General features: G+C 37.7%; 1 protein-coding gene across 1 annotated transcript in view; it reads right to left on the bottom strand.

Annotated features, from left to right (window-relative positions):
- Nucleotides 1-734: 734 nt before the first annotated feature.
- HTR1E (5-hydroxytryptamine receptor 1E) overlaps nucleotides 735-18,571 on the bottom strand; it is a 66,187-nt gene continuing 48,350 nt past the window's right edge. Inside the window, exon 2 of the mRNA XM_059699622.1 lies at nucleotides 735-2,323. Coding sequence (XP_059555605.1) covers nucleotides 1,041-2,138 — 1,098 coding nt within the window. The 5' untranslated portion in view covers nucleotides 2,139-2,323 and the 3' untranslated portion in view covers nucleotides 735-1,040. The remainder of the gene's footprint in view (nucleotides 2,324-18,571) is intronic.

Below are 18,571 nucleotides of genomic sequence, written 5' to 3' on the forward strand. Positions count from 1 at the left end.
GGAGGCTGAGTCAGGCCACAGTGTGGCCACATGTCCCCCCAACCAGCCTCCTGGCATGGATGCCGTGGAGATTCTAGGAGACACAATCCCACACTTGTTTCCTGGTGGGTGGCTTTTGTTTATAACATAAATTTTCAACTTTTAGTTTTCTTTTTCAATTGCACAATTGCGTTAGTAACATTCTCCAATAAAGTCCTTCAGATAATATATCCCCTCATTTAAACACTGAACCCCATTCAGTTCCCCAAATTTGACATGTACTCTCACCTTAATCCTGCTGGAGTGAGAGAATGTATTTGAGGCTTAGCTGGGACACTCAGAATGGGAGGAGACCCCATGTGTCTTTCAGGCAATATAGCAACACACTGACTAACATAGATTTAGATTATTTCTTATTTGCTTGTGTTTTATATTCATAATCAAAGACCTAGGAAATTATTCATTCTAGGTTCTTTTTAGAGAATGATGAAGCTTATATAACCAGGGACTGAAAAGGCATGCTATCTGTACTATTTATGCTTGAAAGGAGTGAGCTATGTAGTCACAGTGAAAGGTTTTGGCTCACGTCTGCAAGCAGTAGATGGCAGCACACCCCTTTTGTGTGCTTTGTGTAGTCATGCAATCCTCCTTGGAATCTGTAAGCATTTGGAGCGATAACCTAGGATTTAATGCCACACGAGGACCAGTTATCAGAAATTTGATTTATAAGTAATAAGAAATTCTGCAAATAAAGATTTATTTTGACATTCTTTAATTGCAGGGTTCACTGAAATGGCTAATAAAAAGTATTTATTAGTTCACTTTATTACTACTTTTATGAAATATCTGTTTTTGTAGGATAATGTTTATTTGAAATTATGTACCACAAACAGGACCGGAAGTAGAAAACAGCACACCAAATAACAAGCCTCAAACAGAACAGAACAAACAAAAAAACAAGACCACACATACTTACAAACTCTCTGAACCAACAATGTTCAAGAATTAACCCCGTCCACTCAGGAGGCTGGTCAAATTCATGCCTTTTGGTTTTTTACAATCTAAGTATGTTCTCGGCACCTAATGAGCTTTTTAAAAGCCAGCTTAAAGTCTTCATTAAAACTAGTGTAGAGCAGAGGGTTGATCAGAGAATTAACATAACCAAGCCATGTGAAAAAATCGGCCACTTCAGAAGACACGGTATAGATGCTCAGACCTACAATCAACTCTTTGATGAAAAATGGAAGCCATGACAAAATGAATGCACCCAAAATCAGTCCTAGGATGCGCGCTGCCTTGCGCTCCCTGGTACTAGAGATCTGCTGGCGCTCTCCCGGGTGATCTAGATCATTGTCAAAGGGAGGGATCCTGATGGAGGTGTGGAACTTTTCAAACTCTGTGGTAGGGTCTGAGGTGGAGAAGTCAGACACACAGAAAGTCTGTGTAAGTTTACAACTCGCAAATGAATTTTGGCTGTCTGTGCTTCTGTTGCTTAAGTGCCGGCTTGACCCTCTTTTCTGGTAAAGGCTCTTGGCTGCGTGGTAAATCCGGTAATAGAGAATCAGTATCAAAGTCAAGGGGATATAAAATGCCCCAAGAGTGGAGTAAATGGTGTAGATGACATGGTCATGCTGGATGGTGCACTGACTGGGGGGCGGGCTGAGTTGGCGGTGGCTCCTCCAGAACAGGGGGGGCATGGAGATGAAGATGGAGATCGTCCAGACAGTGAGGATCATCAGTCCTGCCCTCTTGGCGGTCCTCTTCCTGGCATACTCAACAGCATTGGTGATGGCCCAGTACCTGTCCAGGGCAATCACACAGAGATGGAGGATGGAGCAGGTGCAGCAGGTCATGTCCACACTCAGCCACACCTCGCAGATGAAGTACCCTAGCTTCCAGCTGTCCATGACAATGTACATGATGCTCAAGGGCATGACTAGCACTGCCACCAGGAGGTCTGTCACGGCCAGAGAACAGATCAGGTAGTTGGCAGGCTGGTGGAGCTTCTTGGTGGTGCAGATGGCCATGATCACGGCCAAGTTTAGCAACATGGTCAGGGTGGTGATGATGACCAGAGTCATGGAGATGAGCATCTTCTCGGTGATGGTCTTGGCTCTCCCAGCCACACTGGCTTCTGCGGTACAGTTAGTGATGTTCATGTTTCCCCGTTCCAGTCAGCCCTGTGGAGGAGCTGTTGGTTATCTTCCTTCAGCTGGAAGCTACTCAGACTTGAACGTCCCTCATTTGTGGGGAGGTTGTAATTTCTTCAGCTATGTGGTCTCCTGGGTTCCATTTTGGGTGGGTAAAGGAAAGCACCACAGCATCTCTTCTGAATGGAGGGGTCCTGGAAAATAGTATGCTCCTGGTTAATGAATGAAAAAGCCATATTGTTTTTCCTGTAATATGTGATAATATGTTGGTATTAATAACATGTTTACACAATTTTGACATAACTTTCTTTTCCCTCTCTGAATGTAAACTTCATCTTTACACTATTCCTCAAAGGATACTTTTTTTAAGTACCCAAACTCTTCCTGATAAAGACATTACCAAATTTAAGTCTGTTTTCCACCTGATTTTCTTTCTCATTTATATTTATTCTTTTATACACAGTACACATTTATATATAAAAGGCTTTCTTTTACATTTGAAAAAATACGTTCACATTATATCATGCTTATTTGGGATCATTGCATTGAAAAATTATATTTGTTTGCAATAAGTATTCTTCAAACCAGATTTTATAGTTTCATAGCAAATATTCAACTCCAGAGAGATTTTAGTGCCTCAGTGGGATTGCTCGATTTTGTCTAATTATTTCTGACATTTTATATATCTGACTGTGCACTTCTATGGAGAAAAGAGAGAAAAAAGCTTATCGGGTTACTTTGATGTTCGTGGCAAATTGTTCTCAGAGTAATACAGTAAACCGACTGTGAATCAGAACCATCGCGAAGCTTGAAGATCTCTGCATTTAAAAAATGTGTTGAGTTTTGGTGAATATTTCTGTCATATTTCTATTATCTATCTATCTATCTATCTATCTATCTATCTATCTATCTATCTATCTATCTATCCATCCATCCATCCATCCATCCATCCATCCATCCATCCATCCATCTCTATTTTTTGGATAGCTGTGATTAAGTTGGGTAGTCAATGAGATAGTGACACTCACTGAATGCATAACTGTAAGGGATTTTTAAAAAGTAAAGTTAAATATAAATGTATATTCACAAGACAATCAAAACCCACATAGAGATATTCACAGCTAGTGGCTGCTGGTCAGAACACCAATCAAATAATTTGATTAGACTCTATGGGTTTAGGTCCATGAAAACTGAAGAAAAATTGGTGTTTCATCATTTTTTTTTTTAATTTGGAAATTGGGGGCCAGGTGAGAGCCCATCCCAAGAGGGTGTTTAATCATTTTTAAGATTGATGTAGATTAGGACTAACAGACACAATGATTTCAGGAAAAGATGAGGGCAGGAGCAGGTGAGGGGTGTGTGAATGGGAGTGAAAGTGGTGAGGTTCTTTGGGTGAAGTGGGGACGAGAAGTCACGGAGCAGGAATAAAAAATCTCTAGCCTAAGTGAAAAGAGGGGAGATATGTGTTATTTATCCTTTAGATATAGAAATAGAAAGAAAACAATAATGACTTCACTAAAGACCCAAAATAGGGCATTTTTTTAAAGACAGTTTCTGTCTTTCTGCAGTTAAAAGAGAAACATTCTGCCTCTGTTTCCATTATGCTTTTACAGTGTTTTCTGCGGATGTACCCTCTTTTGGATGCCTTGTGTTTCTCTAGTTCTTCCAAGGGACTTGCTCTACCAACAATCCCCCTTTTCTTGTAAATTGGATGTGTTTTGTTTTTCTCACTGGTACCTTGCCCTCCTTTTATAATCAGTTTATATGTGCATTTATGTTTGAGACCAGGCTTACACATAGAAAAAATATGGGCTCTGGAGTCAGACAGACCTGGCTTCTGATTGCAGTTGAGACAACTGCCAGCTGCAAGCTGTTGGGGCAACCTCTCCCTGTTTTCCCCTGTGTCCCATATGTTTATTTCTCAATTTTGACCTCTTTCTCTTTAATAAAATTAAATAAAGTTTTTTTTCTCTGTAAATATTAATCTATAGTTATGTTTCTCTTGGGTTCTTGAGGTTTGCTGGGATGAATAGTTCTCAATTGAAAGGCTTTCCAACTGAGCCTGTAAGACTGAGTGTAGAGAACAGCATGAATAAGGGACAGAAAACTTTAGAAATTTCTATTTGATAATAGAGGCAATTAAGAAATGTAATTATTTTGAAAGCATGCAGTAAAAATAATCAGAAATAACTCAGCTTCGTAGAACTTTTAAAAGCTGCTCTATTTTTCTGAGCTCTCATAACTTCTAATTATCATTTCTCTGATGACACCATTTTGTCCCTATTTTGTAACTATTTTTCATTTCCCCCTCAGCAGACTATACATTTCTGGAGGGTAGGATGTATGCCTGATTCATCTTTTTAACTGCCTCTAGATTGACTTTGTTAGTTCTTTAATGTGGCTTCTTGGTTAATTTTGTGCCCAAGCCTTGCAGAGTAGGAGTTAAGTTTTGTACCCTTGTGCTGTCAGTCCCCCAAACTTCTGCACACATCCAGCTTGCCATCTTTTATTTCATAATGACACATTCTTTGCATGGTGGGGTGAGATAGATTGAACTGGGCCTTGGAGCTCTTCACTGCTTAAAGGTCAGGTAGGTAAGGATGGACCCGCAAAGCAAAGAATAGCTCCTGAGGTGGAAGAGAATGATGGCGGGTCACTCCATTCCATGTGAAGAAAGTGTATCAAATAAGAGAGCGTGATCAAAGGCTGAATGTAGTTTCAGGGAAGAGTGGGAGGAGAGGAAATAGAGAGTGAATAAGAGCAAATTATGAGTTTTGCTGATAAGGGGAGCAGAAAAATAAGGTAGTAACTGTGGAGGAGATACGGGGTGCAGGTTGTTTTCATTGTTAAGACTGTCTTTTTTACCTAGGCTATTTACTAGTTTCTTTCTGTTGCACTCCATATCCTTTACATTGGGACAAAGAGCATTTTTGCAGTGAAATGTAAAAGAGGAAGCAGGAAAGCAGTAACAGAGGAGGCTGGTAGTCAGTCAGTGGGGCCTGGGGACCCCAAGTAAGTAGGGTTTCTTGAGTAATTTAAGGGATCATATTGGGGGTAGTGAAGAGGCCAAAGAAACAGCCATATTAAAAAAATTATCTAACCTCAATTATCTTGGCTTCCTTTTAACCTTCTTAAGGAAATGACACATGGTTATAATCACTACCAAGTCCTTAGGAGGTAGTATGATTTCTAATTAGAACAGTGCTGGTTAAATAGTCCCTGAAAATCTCTTAAATCTCTTTAGCTTTTCATGTAGTAGGGGAGGAGGGACTATATTAACACTTAACTCAAGACACATTCTGCAGAACCAATACAAATGTTAACAAAAACACAGCAAACTTTTATTAGTCCATCAGAATGGAAAATTAACTGCAATAATCATAGTTAAAACAGACACAGCCTATCCGGAGTTGATGCAGGAACTTCTTGGAGGTTTGTGACTTTCAGTTTCTGCTCTAATTATGACATGGAAAATAGCAGTGTAGTCCAAAACCATATTTCAATGATTTTTCATCAAAAAATGAGTAGGAGAGAATCACTCTAAACCAAATAGTTAGTGCATGCTGCTCCCATTAGCCAAGATACTCCAGAGCCTCTGGTGATACTGTCCCAGTGACGGTCATAGCATCAGAGAGATGAGGGAGGCCATGAGCACAATCAACTCATTTTTTTTATTTTGTTCGTGAAAATCTTCACCTGAGGATATTTTTTGAGAGAGTGGAAGGGAGGGAGGGGAAAAACAGAGAGAGAGAGAGAGAGAAAGAGAGAGAGAGATTGGTTGTCTCCTGCACGTGCCTTACCAGGGCTGGGATCAAACCCAAGTACATGCTCTTGACTGGGAATTAAACCTGTGACCCTTTGGTTTGTGGGCCAATGGTCCATCCACTGAGTCATGCCAGCCAGGACTCAACTTATTTTTAATTTCACTATCTTATCTAGCCTTCTATTGGTTTTCAGTAACTATTAATAATTCACCATATTCTTTTATCCCTTCTTTGGTTGTTTTCATTTTGCCCAAAGTTCTTTAAATCATTTTTAGACAAAATCTCCAATATGTGCCAACTTCTTTTTTTTTTGTTATTTCAGGAGTGACAGCTTGCCCTCATATTACTAATTTTATCTCTCTAATTGTTTGTTAAATTCCTCAGCCTTCATAAATATTTTTTTTTGTCTGTCCAAGCAAAGGAAGGGTGGATAGTAGAATGTTTCTCAATTTGATCTTCAGTGGGAGCAAAGGAAGATGTAAAGGAGATATTAGAGTGTGGGTTCTTTATTCTTATTTTCATATTCATTTATTTAAATTGTGATTGGGACATAATGTGGTTGTTATGAGTTTATTATATTCATACTAATAGAAAAACGTTATCATTGTAAAGTTCAAACAGAGTACATATAGTTTAAGGAGATGTTTATATATTCTGGACAGAAGTCCACATGTAAAAACATTTCTCAAAATGAAAAAAACGAACAATTCCTTTTGTAATTACTACCAAAAGAATAAAATACCTAGGAATAAAGTTAACAAAAATCATGAAAGACCTATATACTGAAAATTACAAAGGATTATTAAAAGAGATTGAAAAAGTAACAACAAAATGGAAAAATATTCCATGCTCATGGATTAGAAGAATCAACATAGTTAAAATGGCCATATTACCCAAATCAATTTACAAATTTAATGCAATTCCCATCAAAATTCCAATGTCATTTTTTAAAGAAATAGAAAGAGAAAGCATCAGATTTGTATGTAACCACAAAAGACTCCAAATAACCAAACAAATTCTGAGAAAAAGAAAGAAGCTGGAGGTCTCATGTTATCTAACTTCAAATTAAACTACAGAGCTACCATAATCAAAACATGTGTCCTGACCAGAAATCAAACCCTGAGCCACGCCGGCCAGGCAAGTTCTCTTAGTTTTTGAATAATGTATTTTGAAGACTTGTTATTAGATACATACTCATTTAGAATTGTGTCTTCTTGATGAATTGACCATTACATCATTATGTAATGTGTCCATTTGTCCCTTACAATATTCTGATGTTTATTTTGTATGATATTATGGTTTTCAGTAACTATTAATAATTCACCATATTCTTTTATCCCTTCTTTGGTTGTTTTCATTTTTCCCAAAGTTCTTTAAATCATTTTTAGATGAAATCTCCAATATGTGCCAACTTCTTTTTTTGTTATTTCAGGAGTGACAGCTTGCCCTCATATTACTAATTTTATCTAATTGTTTGTTAAATTCACTTCCTAGCCTTCATAAATATTTTTTTGTATGGTATATATTTTTTCTATCCTTCTACTTTTAGCCTATCTATGTCTTATAGACAGCTTCTAGTTGGGTCTTGCATTTTATCTGACCTGACATTCTCTTCCTTTTCATTACGATACTTTGATCATTTAAACTTAATGTAATTATTGATATGCTTGGTTTTAATTCTATCATCTTTTTATTTTCTCTTCAAGTTTCTTTTTATGTCCTTAGTATTTTATAACCTCTAGCATAAACTTCTGCACATGTTATGTTAGATTTATACCTAAATATTTGAATTTCTTTGGAGTGAATGTAAATGGCATCGTGTTTTTAATTTCAGTTTCCACATGTTTATTTTTATAATATAGAAGTGTAATTGATTTTGTGTGTTGATCTCATGTTATGCAACTTTGTTTAATTCACTTATTAATTATAGGACTTTTGGGGTAGATTCTTGGAGTTTTTTTACATAGATGATCATGTCATTTGCAAATTGGAACACTTATTTCTTCTCTCTCATCAGTATGCCTTCTCTTGCCTTATTGAAGTAGCTAGACCTTCCAGTACTATGTTGATTATCAGTAGTGAGAGTAGACATCTTTATCTTACATTTTATCTTGGGGAGAAAACATTTAGTTTTTCCCTATTAACAGAACAGGTGTCATTTTGGGGGAATGGAATGTAAGCAGAAGTGGTATGTGGCACTTTCAGGCCTTGTCTACAAAAACTTCTAATGTACCATCCTTATGCTCAATCTCTATTCATCAGTTGGGTGGGATGGAAGTGTCATGGGTCCCCTTCTGGTTTGTATTAGATAGTGATATAAGTGAGAAGTAACATTTTATTTTATTAAAGCACTAATATTTTGGAGTTTGTCAGTGAAAGCAGCTAATGTTATTTTATTTAAGTAACACATCAATTATCCTTTGGGTGATCAATCTTTGGAGGTTTGGTCTCACAATTTGAAAAAATGAAGATAATTTTACCTACCTTACGTATTTTAGAGAGAATAAAATGAGATAGCACTTGCCAAAGTACTTGCACATTTCCTGACACTTAAGTACTCAATAAACATGTGTTCAATCTATTGTTTGCTGAGCATGCTCATGTGTTGACATACCAATGGATATTTTATCTCCATATTGAACTAAGGAGTATTTACTTGTGTTTGAGTCTTTGAATGTCTAATCTAGACCTTTAAAATTTATTCTTCAATGGTAAGAGTGATGAAATGTAATGCAAACCCAATATATATTGATCAAAATATTATGCACTTGTCAGCCCACTTGACATAGTTCCTTAGTAAACATTTGTAGTTGTCTTGTGAATTAGACTTTTAGAACATATGACACAAATTATGCCCATGTTTTCTTTGGATCTTTTGGAAACACAATTGTATGTTTCTAAGCAAAGATGAGAAGAAAAAGGGCAAGTTATACAGGTAGTTCCCCTTATTGACATAAAGCTTATGTGGAAAGCAGATACATACCCCCTTACTCATAAATCAGCTCCATTCATTCAAAATGTCATTTTGAAGAGATTATTTAGAAGACAAATCCAGAAAAGGTGCCAAATGCAAGAAGGTGGTTGAGAATTCTTTAATGAGGCCACGGGATCTGTAGGTGTGATGGACGGAGTAGAGAGGTTGGGTAGGGAATGAAATCTTCAGAGTTAAATGCCTGAGGGGAAATAGAAGGTAATTTAGAGGACTGGGGGGCATGAACTTGATACAATTTATTGGCCAAGTGATTTTACTACTTTGGTGATGATAATATAAAGGTTGGATAGTATAATAATACTAGAAGCCTGCTACATGAAGATTCGCGCAATAGGCCTACCTTCCCCTGGCTGCTGGCACTGGTTTTCCTCGGGCACCCGGGACCCAGGTCTTTGGTCAGGACGCAGTGGAGAAGCCAAGCCTCTTCAGTCTTCAGTCTTCAGTCTTCAGTCTTCATTCTGGCCAGAGCCTTCAGTCTTCGCTCAGTGCCTGTGTATGCAAATTAACCGCCATCTTTGTTGGGTTAATTTGCATAGTCCCTCTGATTGGCTGATGGGCATAGTGGAGTGATACCAATTTGCATGTTTCTCTTTTATTAGTGTAGATCTTAAATAACTCATAAAGATAATTTGAGGAATTTGTCTAAAACATATTTTTCATTTGAGTCTTTTCTACCATTAAACATAGTCCTTTTTGGATAGCCAACACACAGTTGTGTTTCTGTGTACTCTGGTCAACATGTTGGTTTGGGCTTTTACCTTATCAATTTTTCTGACCTAAAGAGGAGGGCCTCAATTTTTGTTATGATCAGAACATATTCTGCTTCTCAGACTACTATACAAATAATACTTAGTTTGTTCAGTGAAGAACAAACATTGCTTTTTCTTTCATTCTACAGTCTGTTGTTGCCACTCCACCCCTGGCTGTTGAACTCATTTAGATTTCTAAACCCTTTAACTGTGCTTCTTGGGTTTGGCAATTCATTAGCTATAAAATCCTGCCATGCTCCAGGCAGGAGCATACAATAAGATAAATTTGTAGTATAAACTTTTAAATTTTGGTATAATTTTAGATTTATAGAAACCTTATAAAGACAAATAGGGAGTTCTGTATACCCCTCACCTATTTCATCCATTGTTAATTTATTACATGATCATAGTACATTTATCAAAACTAAGAAAGCTGTATTGATTCATTACTAAATTCCAGACTATCTTTGGATTTGACTAGTTTTTCCATTAATGTCCTCTCTCTGTTTCAATCCATGGAATCCACATTGTAATTAGTTATTATATCTTCTCAGTGGCTTTTGGTCTGTGACGATTTCTCAATCTTTGCTCGTTTTTCATGTCCTTAATGGTCTTGAGGATTACTGGCCAGGTATCCTGTAGAATTTCACCCATCTTGGTTTGTCTGATGTTTTTCTCATGATTAGACTGGGGTATGGGTTTCTAGGAAAGAATCCCGTGGAGGTAAAGGGCCCTTTTCATTACATCCCATCAGGAGTACATGACATCTACAACATCGATGGAGGTGTTAACCTTCGTCACTCGGTTAAGGGAGTGTTTGCCAGGATTCTATTTTCCCTTTCCCAACTGGGTTTTTTTGAGGTGAGTCAATAAGGCTAGCCCACCTTCAAGGGTGGGGGGTTAAGCTCCACCTCCTGGAGGGGGAAATATGTACATATATGATTTAGAATTCTTTTGTAAGGGATTTGTCTCTTCACCACTTAGTTACTTTCAATAATTTATATTTATATGCACATACATTTATGATTCAGTCCCAAGGGGGTAGTAGCTGCTAGTTTTGAGAAATTACCGTTAGAAAAGTGCTGTTGATTTCGATTTATATTATCTATTTATGTCAGTATGGACCCAGGGACATATATTTTATTCTTTGGGTTATAATCCAAGACCACAGTACTTGTTTATTGCTCAAATTGTTCCAGCTTTGGCCATCGATCAGCTCCTGTTGCACCATCTCTTTTATGAGTCTGTTTTCCTTTGTCCCCTGGGGACAGGCTACATCTCTTTGAAAGGTGATGGGAAAAACAATCCGTCTTGTGAAGTACAGATAAGGTTTTAGTCAATAGAGAGTCTATTGCAGGCAAATAAAGCCTTTCAATATGAAGGGCACCTGTAGAAGTGTTATTTGCTTTTCAGCCGAGAATAATAAAAAATGAACTTTATGAAGTACCTGTCGTTTAAGCTAGCTGGTGCTTGAGGTTGTATTAGTAAATTTTTTTTTAAAAAAATGAAATAACTTTTTTTAAAAAAAAACTCAGCTTAATGACACAACTAAAGTACTCAATTCCTCAGAGGAGATCTAGGCACCTTCCTGTGTGTGCATAGATTTTTCTTTGAAATCTGCAGTGTAATGTGCCTTTGTGGCAGACCCAGTGGAATGAGCATTTAAGCTGACTTCAGGGCTAAGGTTGCATACTGTGCTTCCACCTGGGGAAGCATTGTTATCTTAGATCACTTGGCACAGCACCAGCTGCCTCTGAAAGTATGTCCTACAAAGGGAGGTTTGCAGGTATCTGCCTTTTTCTAAACACTATCTCTTGCTTCTCAAGCTGTGCCCTTGACCAGAATCAAACCTGGGACCCTTCAGTCTGAAGGCCAACGCTCTATCCACTGAGCAAAACTGGCTAGGTACATTTCAAGTCTCATTTCATGTACCAGGGGTTGCACAAAATGATGTGTTGAATTTTCTAAAACTGCATATATGCTCAGCGTGAGATTTCTGTGGAAAAGGCAAGTGATTTTTGCTATGGGTATGCACCCTATGTACTTGCTTTTTTTTGGTCCTATATTTGTTTGTTTATTTGTATTTGACTGTCTTGCTTCAAAAAGTAAATGTGGTTTGACTTTCCTATAGTTATATTGTCTGACTTCCAAATTTACAATATTTATTTTGTCAATTTTTGCCTCCTTTTCTTTTTTCCTTCCTCAATATTATGATTATTAAGGGCACTAAGAGGACTTTTAAAGTTTATTTTTATCTCTGATGAGCTTTTTTAGTTGCTAAGCTATTATCCACCAGTCCCTTCCAGGATATAGTTAATTAGATTTCACTAGTTTCCAGCAGTGTTGAAAGAGTCTATAGGGATTAGTAGCACTAATCAGAATCTTAAAGGGTACTGATATTTCTGTAAATATTATAGGATTATATTCATTTTTGCCTTCTTAAATTGCTACAGGTGAAGTACTTCAGATATAATAGGAAAAGCAAATAATTTCATCGCATATAAACTCTGACTCATGGTCCCGGCTCCAGGAGTGCTGGGCTGATTCAGAGGTGATATCTAGACTCAGCAGAAGACACTTATGACTTATTAGTGGTCAATAACGAGTAACGGGCCTAGATTGGTGCCTGAAAAGCTAAGAATTTTTACTTCCCTAGAATTAAAAAAAAAATCATTGTCCTTCCAAATGGCAGCAAAGATTGTGAGGACCAACATTTTGATTCAGTCTAATTTCAATCTCAGTTCTACCTAGAGAAAACCAAATTCTTCTAATCACCATACTTGTGAATTCAAGCTCTTATCAGAAAACTGATAGGATTGTGACCTCCATGCCACTTTTTTCTAGTTTCTGAGAAGCACAACAAGGTGGTGATATAACTTTTCTCCTTTCTACAACAGCACAAACAGTAAGTAGCAGCCGTCCAGACACTGGAAATTGTAAACATTATCAGAATTTGTTCTACAAAATGTGATAAATGCCACAATAAATTTTAACTAACAGTTTTTCCAATTCTTTAGATGTTTAGGAATAAACGTGTTCAATAGGCATTTGTTGGATAGATAATGGCAATTTTCTGGGGTAAAGACTATGTGGAGAAAAAGATTCCATATTTATCACACAAAGTAAGTGGGGCTGGCAGAAGGAGAAATGTACAGAGAAGAAATTTCATTTGTGATAAAAGTCAGAAGCATTCCAAGCCCATCTGATAAGAGTGTTCACCGTCCTTCCATCCCAACCCAACAACACACGGGTTTTGAAGTCAAAAGGTACCCCTTGTTGTATCGTTCACCATAGAATTTATAAGAAGTGAATGCACACACTCAATTTCATTCAATTCTTCCAACCTGGGTAGGCACTTACAATTGGAGTTAAAGGATGACTATGGTCCTTGCCCTTGAGGTGCTCACAGTTCACCAGGGAAGACAGACCTGATTTGTCTAACTCATAGCCTGAGTGAGGATCCTGCTCCCCCCATGACAACTGATCATTCCTGGCCGTAATTATAGCCTGACCCTGTCTACTGACTAGCCCAATTCAAGTCCTTTGACCTCACACACCTTCCCTCATTTCCTCTCCTCCTTTGAACCCTACTCTTTTTCCAAGGCACCCAAAGCCTATCCCATTTGTGAGGTCTTTTCTGACATTCCTTTAGGTATTTTTTTTAAAGATCTAAGACCAAGTCGAGACTTCAAAGGCCTCAGGCATTCTAAAAATGTTTTGATGTTCCTTCTACAGGTAATGAAAAATTCTAAACAATTTAAGTATGTATAAAGAAGTCCCACAAAGGTCTTACATTTCTTTTGATTACCATTTTAATGCCTTTTCGGGACATGTCAAAGATCAAATTGTCTCAGAAGTTTTCTTTAGAGAAAAAAAGAGACAGAGAAGCCTCTATGTTTGGGGCTCCTACATTGGAACCCTTAAACACCTCCAGGCCTGTAGGCCTGTCTCATACACTGGAGTGAAAGCATTATCCTTGGTTCCTTAGTTCCAGCCCAGGAAGTGGCACACAATCAATGTTCAATAAGCATTTGTTGAATGATTAAGTGAATAAATTGCAGTTAATTATTGTCACTTCACATGTGCTGTCTTTTATCATTAACACAGTATCTAGAACAAAACAGGTGTTAATAAATTGCTATGATTTTGTCATTTTTCATCAATGAAATATGAGCAAAAGCGATGGGTGTTACTTCTGGGCCATGGCTTTAAAGAAGCAGAGGTGTTTCCCCCCCATGCTTTCTTCTTTCATTATGAGGCCTTGAATGGCAGGGCCAAAAGACAAGGAGTCTGTCTGAAATCACCATGTAGGGGAGAGCGAGCTGTCAATCAGTTCCCCAGCCGGACCTTTATCTGAGCGAGAAATGAAATTCTGTTGTTCAAGCTACTGACATTTCAGGGATTTTTGTTACAGTACTTAGGGTTACTCTAACCTGTAACGAATTGTAGTTAAGGCCCTGGCTGGGTAGTTCAGCTGGTTAGAGCATCATCCCAATCTGCCAAGGTTGCGGGTTTGATGTTCGGTCAGGGCACACACAAGAATCAACCAATAAATGCATAAATAAGTGGAACAACAAGTTGATGTTTCTCTCCCTCCCTCCCTCCCTCCCTCCCTCCCTCCCTCTCTCTCTCTCTCTAAAATAAAACAAAATAAAATAAATAACAATTCAAAAAATTAAGTGCTTAATGTAGTGTCCCTGTGTTTTCCTTTTTAAAAAATTTTATCTTTATTGTTGAAAGTATTATAGGTGTCCCCTTCTCCCCCTCACTGACCTCCTCCAACCTGCTCCCACCCTGTCCCTAGGCCTTCACTGCACTATTGTCTGTCCATGGTTTATGCATATCTATATATATAAAAGGCTAAGTGACTGACTATCCATCCATCCGTCCATCCGTCCATCCAACCGTCTGACTGGCCAGTACATATAAAGTGCACTGGCAATTTAAAAGTATACTTGCTTAGTGAGATAGGTGGGTTTATTTAGTCAGAAATAGGAAAAGAATTGATGTGAAACATTTTCATATTATTGAAGTGCATTTCTTTGATGATTATTTAGTTTTTACTATACTCTGGTTACATTTTCGTGGGCAATGAAATTATTCAGAACTATATGAATCTAATAATGAATACAACTATAAAACTAACCAGACTCATTAGAAAACAAAATTGAGATAGGTAAGCTGAAAGGATGCTCTGGCTTTAGGGGGATTAGTGGGAACAACATTTGTTGATTTGGAAAACAAATATTACATACTTAAATTGGACCCTGGAACCATCACAACAAATAGTGAAACAAACAAACAAAAAACAAGTAACATCTCAAGGGGTACTCAGAAAAATCTGTCCGCAGGAAATAATAGATGAGATGGATGTCCTTATTTGAAGTAATTACTAGTTTCTTCAAAACTAAAGTGATTTTTTCTCATGATTATATGAGATATTGAAGCTACCTAACATTTTTCATTTTTTTTTTTTTTTTTTTTACTTGATCAAGAAGCATTACAGCAGAAACAAAAGTCCCCAATCTCAAAGACACACTAACAGTGTCCGGAATTGGTAGGACTCTGGAATCTTCTTAATTCCCATTCTACCCCACACCTCAAGTTCCACTATAATAAGTCACAGAAGTTCTTTCTATAATTGCAATTGAAGAGTTTATTGGTGGGAGAATAACTGAAGACAGCAGAGCCTACATGAGAGGTTAGAAACTAAACTCTAAATTCCCATAGTGAAATTGTTCAAAAGAACTCTAAAGAAATACAGTACAGTGAATCATTCAAGCTAGTCATTAAAAAACCCACAACATAAATTAGAGGAGAGACTTCCTCTAACTGCAGTAGACTGATAAGACTGGTGATGTGCAGCCAAATTTATTCATACTCTGCAATTTGAGCCTGTTAATAAACAGTAAAGTGAAAACTACATGAATGAGCACATATTAACTATGTGTATATCTTTAGTGGAAAATAAAGCAATAGGCAGTTTTATATCGGAATATTTGCTGAGTGAAGACCAATAAAAAGTACAAATAGGAGAATAATGTAGCATCTGCTCCCGATTCTGATATTCACCAAAGCAAAACACTAGTGCTTTGGGCACAACTGGCAACTATAAACTGAAGATGTTTTACCCTGTTATTCAAAATAATAAGTACTTATTAAATAATGGGAATGCACCAGAGTCAAACTCAAATTTTAAGTACGCTGATGTGAGCTGAGGTACAATTACAATCTTTTACTCTTTTCTATTTTGGTGTTCGCTCCATCCCGTAACTTGGCTTGGGAAGAAATGGTTCGAATGATATGTTTTCAGCACATGTGGCAAGAAATGGGAAAAAGAATCCAGTTAAGGCATGAAAGCATTTTGAGAAGTGTTTCAAGAGTTTTGAAGTGTCAGCTTTCAGGAAGCTGGTCTGAGAGGAAGGTCTCCAGCGCAGGTAGCTTGAGTATGATGTGGGCTGCAGTCAGAGCACGGGGACTCAAGACCTGCCTTTGCTACCCGCCAGTTCTTTGACCTTGAAAGAGGTACGAAGCCTACCTGGTCCTCATTTGGCTGTTGGAGACATTGGGAGTAGGATGGACTGACCCACTCACATTTTCCCCTGTAGTTTCCTGGACTCATAAGGGGAAGGGGGTTTCTACATTACTTCCCGGAAGACAGAAGCATCATTTTTGGTAACAATTTTCCACCCACTGACAACTTGTGAGCCATCAGTGAAACTGGGACACTCTTGACACTCACACCTGCTCCATTCCCTCAGCTCAGAGACAAGCCAGGGCCTAAGTGAGGCCTGGAGCTCCCGCATTCAGGCTTTGTCAGTACAAGACCCCAGAGCACACCAGCCTGTTCCTGTCGGACCTCAAGCCTCTGTCCCAGCTTTCCAGAATGGCAATGGGTGGCAAGGTCCAGGTGGTCATTCCTTGGTTATCTTCAGCTCAGGAGAGCAGGACAAAAAGTTCAAGTTTTGTATCAGGTAGAAACTGAATTTGCTAACCCACTTTAATGAAGTAGATGACTTGACTCCTATTTGGACACTTGTGATTATTGTCAGGAGTAAAGGAGTTAACAGATGTGAAAGCCTGTAGATAGTACTTGGCATATAAATAAATGCTATTTAGGTGCTAGCTAGAATTATTATGATTATTGCTATTATTATTTTCAATTGATTAAATTGCAAAAGGTTGTGATTAGTATTCTCAAACTTCCATCATGATTCAGTACTACTACCTGAATCACAAGACTGTCCCAAGCATTAATCTAGCTATGTAATATTTATGGGCTTCATGTGATTACGTGGAGTGCTATTCTCTGCCAAGTTCTCTTGTCTCTCTTGAGTTCTTCAGGTTCATTTCAATCTCTTGGTCAAATAACACAGTTAAGCATTACAGCTGAATTAGTAAGTGTTTTGTTGATTTCCCAGCATGAATAATTCATGGTAAAGACATTTCACAAACAGACCATCTCTTAACTCTCTATTGAAACAAAGCTGTCATGGTTCTGGGCTTATTATGCCTGTTGTGCTATTTTAAAAGATTTCAGAACATTTATGTAAGAACCCAAAATTGTGAATAGAATTTGGACAGATATCAATAGACTGTCTCATTGTTAACCCAACCTGGATTGAACTTTGTTTTAAATACTTGCTGGTTCTCTTTCTAAGACAAAGTACATTTGTTGAATGACCAGGATCATTTCTTGGTTTTAGTTATAGTCCTCACTGACCTTGTCCTAATTTATTAATCCAACACATATTTAGTGAGCACCTACTTTGTGCCAGTTACTGTTCCACTTGATGGGGAGATGGTGTAAGTAAAACAGATAAGAAACTTTGCGCCCCACAAGTTGCTATCCTGTTCCTAGCAAATTTATTTAAAATGAAATATTAATTGTGATTTTTGTTAGAGACAGACTTGACAATTTGTTTTATGTAATGTCTAGGCCACTATAAATTATGGGAAATGTTTTAAATGTATACACATACGTACTTTAAAAAAATATTTTATTGATTTTTTACAGAGAAGAAGGGAGAGGGATAGAGAGCTAGAAACATCGATCAGCTGCCTCCTGCACACCCGCTCCTGGGGATGTGCCCGCAACCAAGGTACATGCCCTTGACCGAAATCAAACCCAGGACCCTTCAGCCTGCAGGCTGACACTCTATCCACTGAGCCAAACCGGTCAGGGCCATATGTACTCTTTATTCTTTTTAAAAAATTGATTTCAGAGAGGAAAGGAGAGAGAGAGAGGGATAGAAACGTCAATGATGAGAACCAACGATCAGCTGCTTCCTGCATGCTCCCTACTGGGGATCAAACCGTGACCTCCTGGTTCATAGGTCAACTACTGAGCCACACGGGCAGGGCACCCTTCATTCTTTATTTGGAGAGTTTTTGAGTTATTAATTTATTTAATCAAATTAACTTAACAGCATTATTTGCATATTTATTGTTATAGTTTACCCTTGAACAACATGGGTTTGAATTGTGTGGATCCACTTATATGTGGAGTTTTTTCAATAAATACTGTAAATATGTCTTTTCTTCCTTAATGAATTTCTTAATAACATTTTTTCTCTAGCTCACTTTATGTAAAAATAAGTGACTAACACATATAACATACAAAACATGTGTTAATCAATTGTTATCGATAAGGCTTCTGGTTAACAGTTGTTAAGTTTTTGATGAGTCAAAAGCTATACATAGATCTTTGACTATGTAGTGGGTTGGTGTCCCCAGTTCCTATGTTGTACAGGGTCAACTGCAATCTCCTATTAAGACAAAAATAGATAATTGTTTTCAAAATAAATAATAACCACTGACGTGTTTGATTCAATACGTTTAAGTGAGAGCTTTACATTTTCCCTAACAAAATTCAGTAACTAAAACCTCCTATCTTAGAAATTGAGGTATGGATATATATTTTGAATGAATATCTTT

Source organism: Myotis daubentonii, chromosome 6 (assembly GCF_963259705.1).
Source record: "Myotis daubentonii chromosome 6, mMyoDau2.1, whole genome shotgun sequence".
NCBI classification, from domain to species: Eukaryota; Metazoa; Chordata; class Mammalia; order Chiroptera; family Vespertilionidae; genus Myotis; species Myotis daubentonii.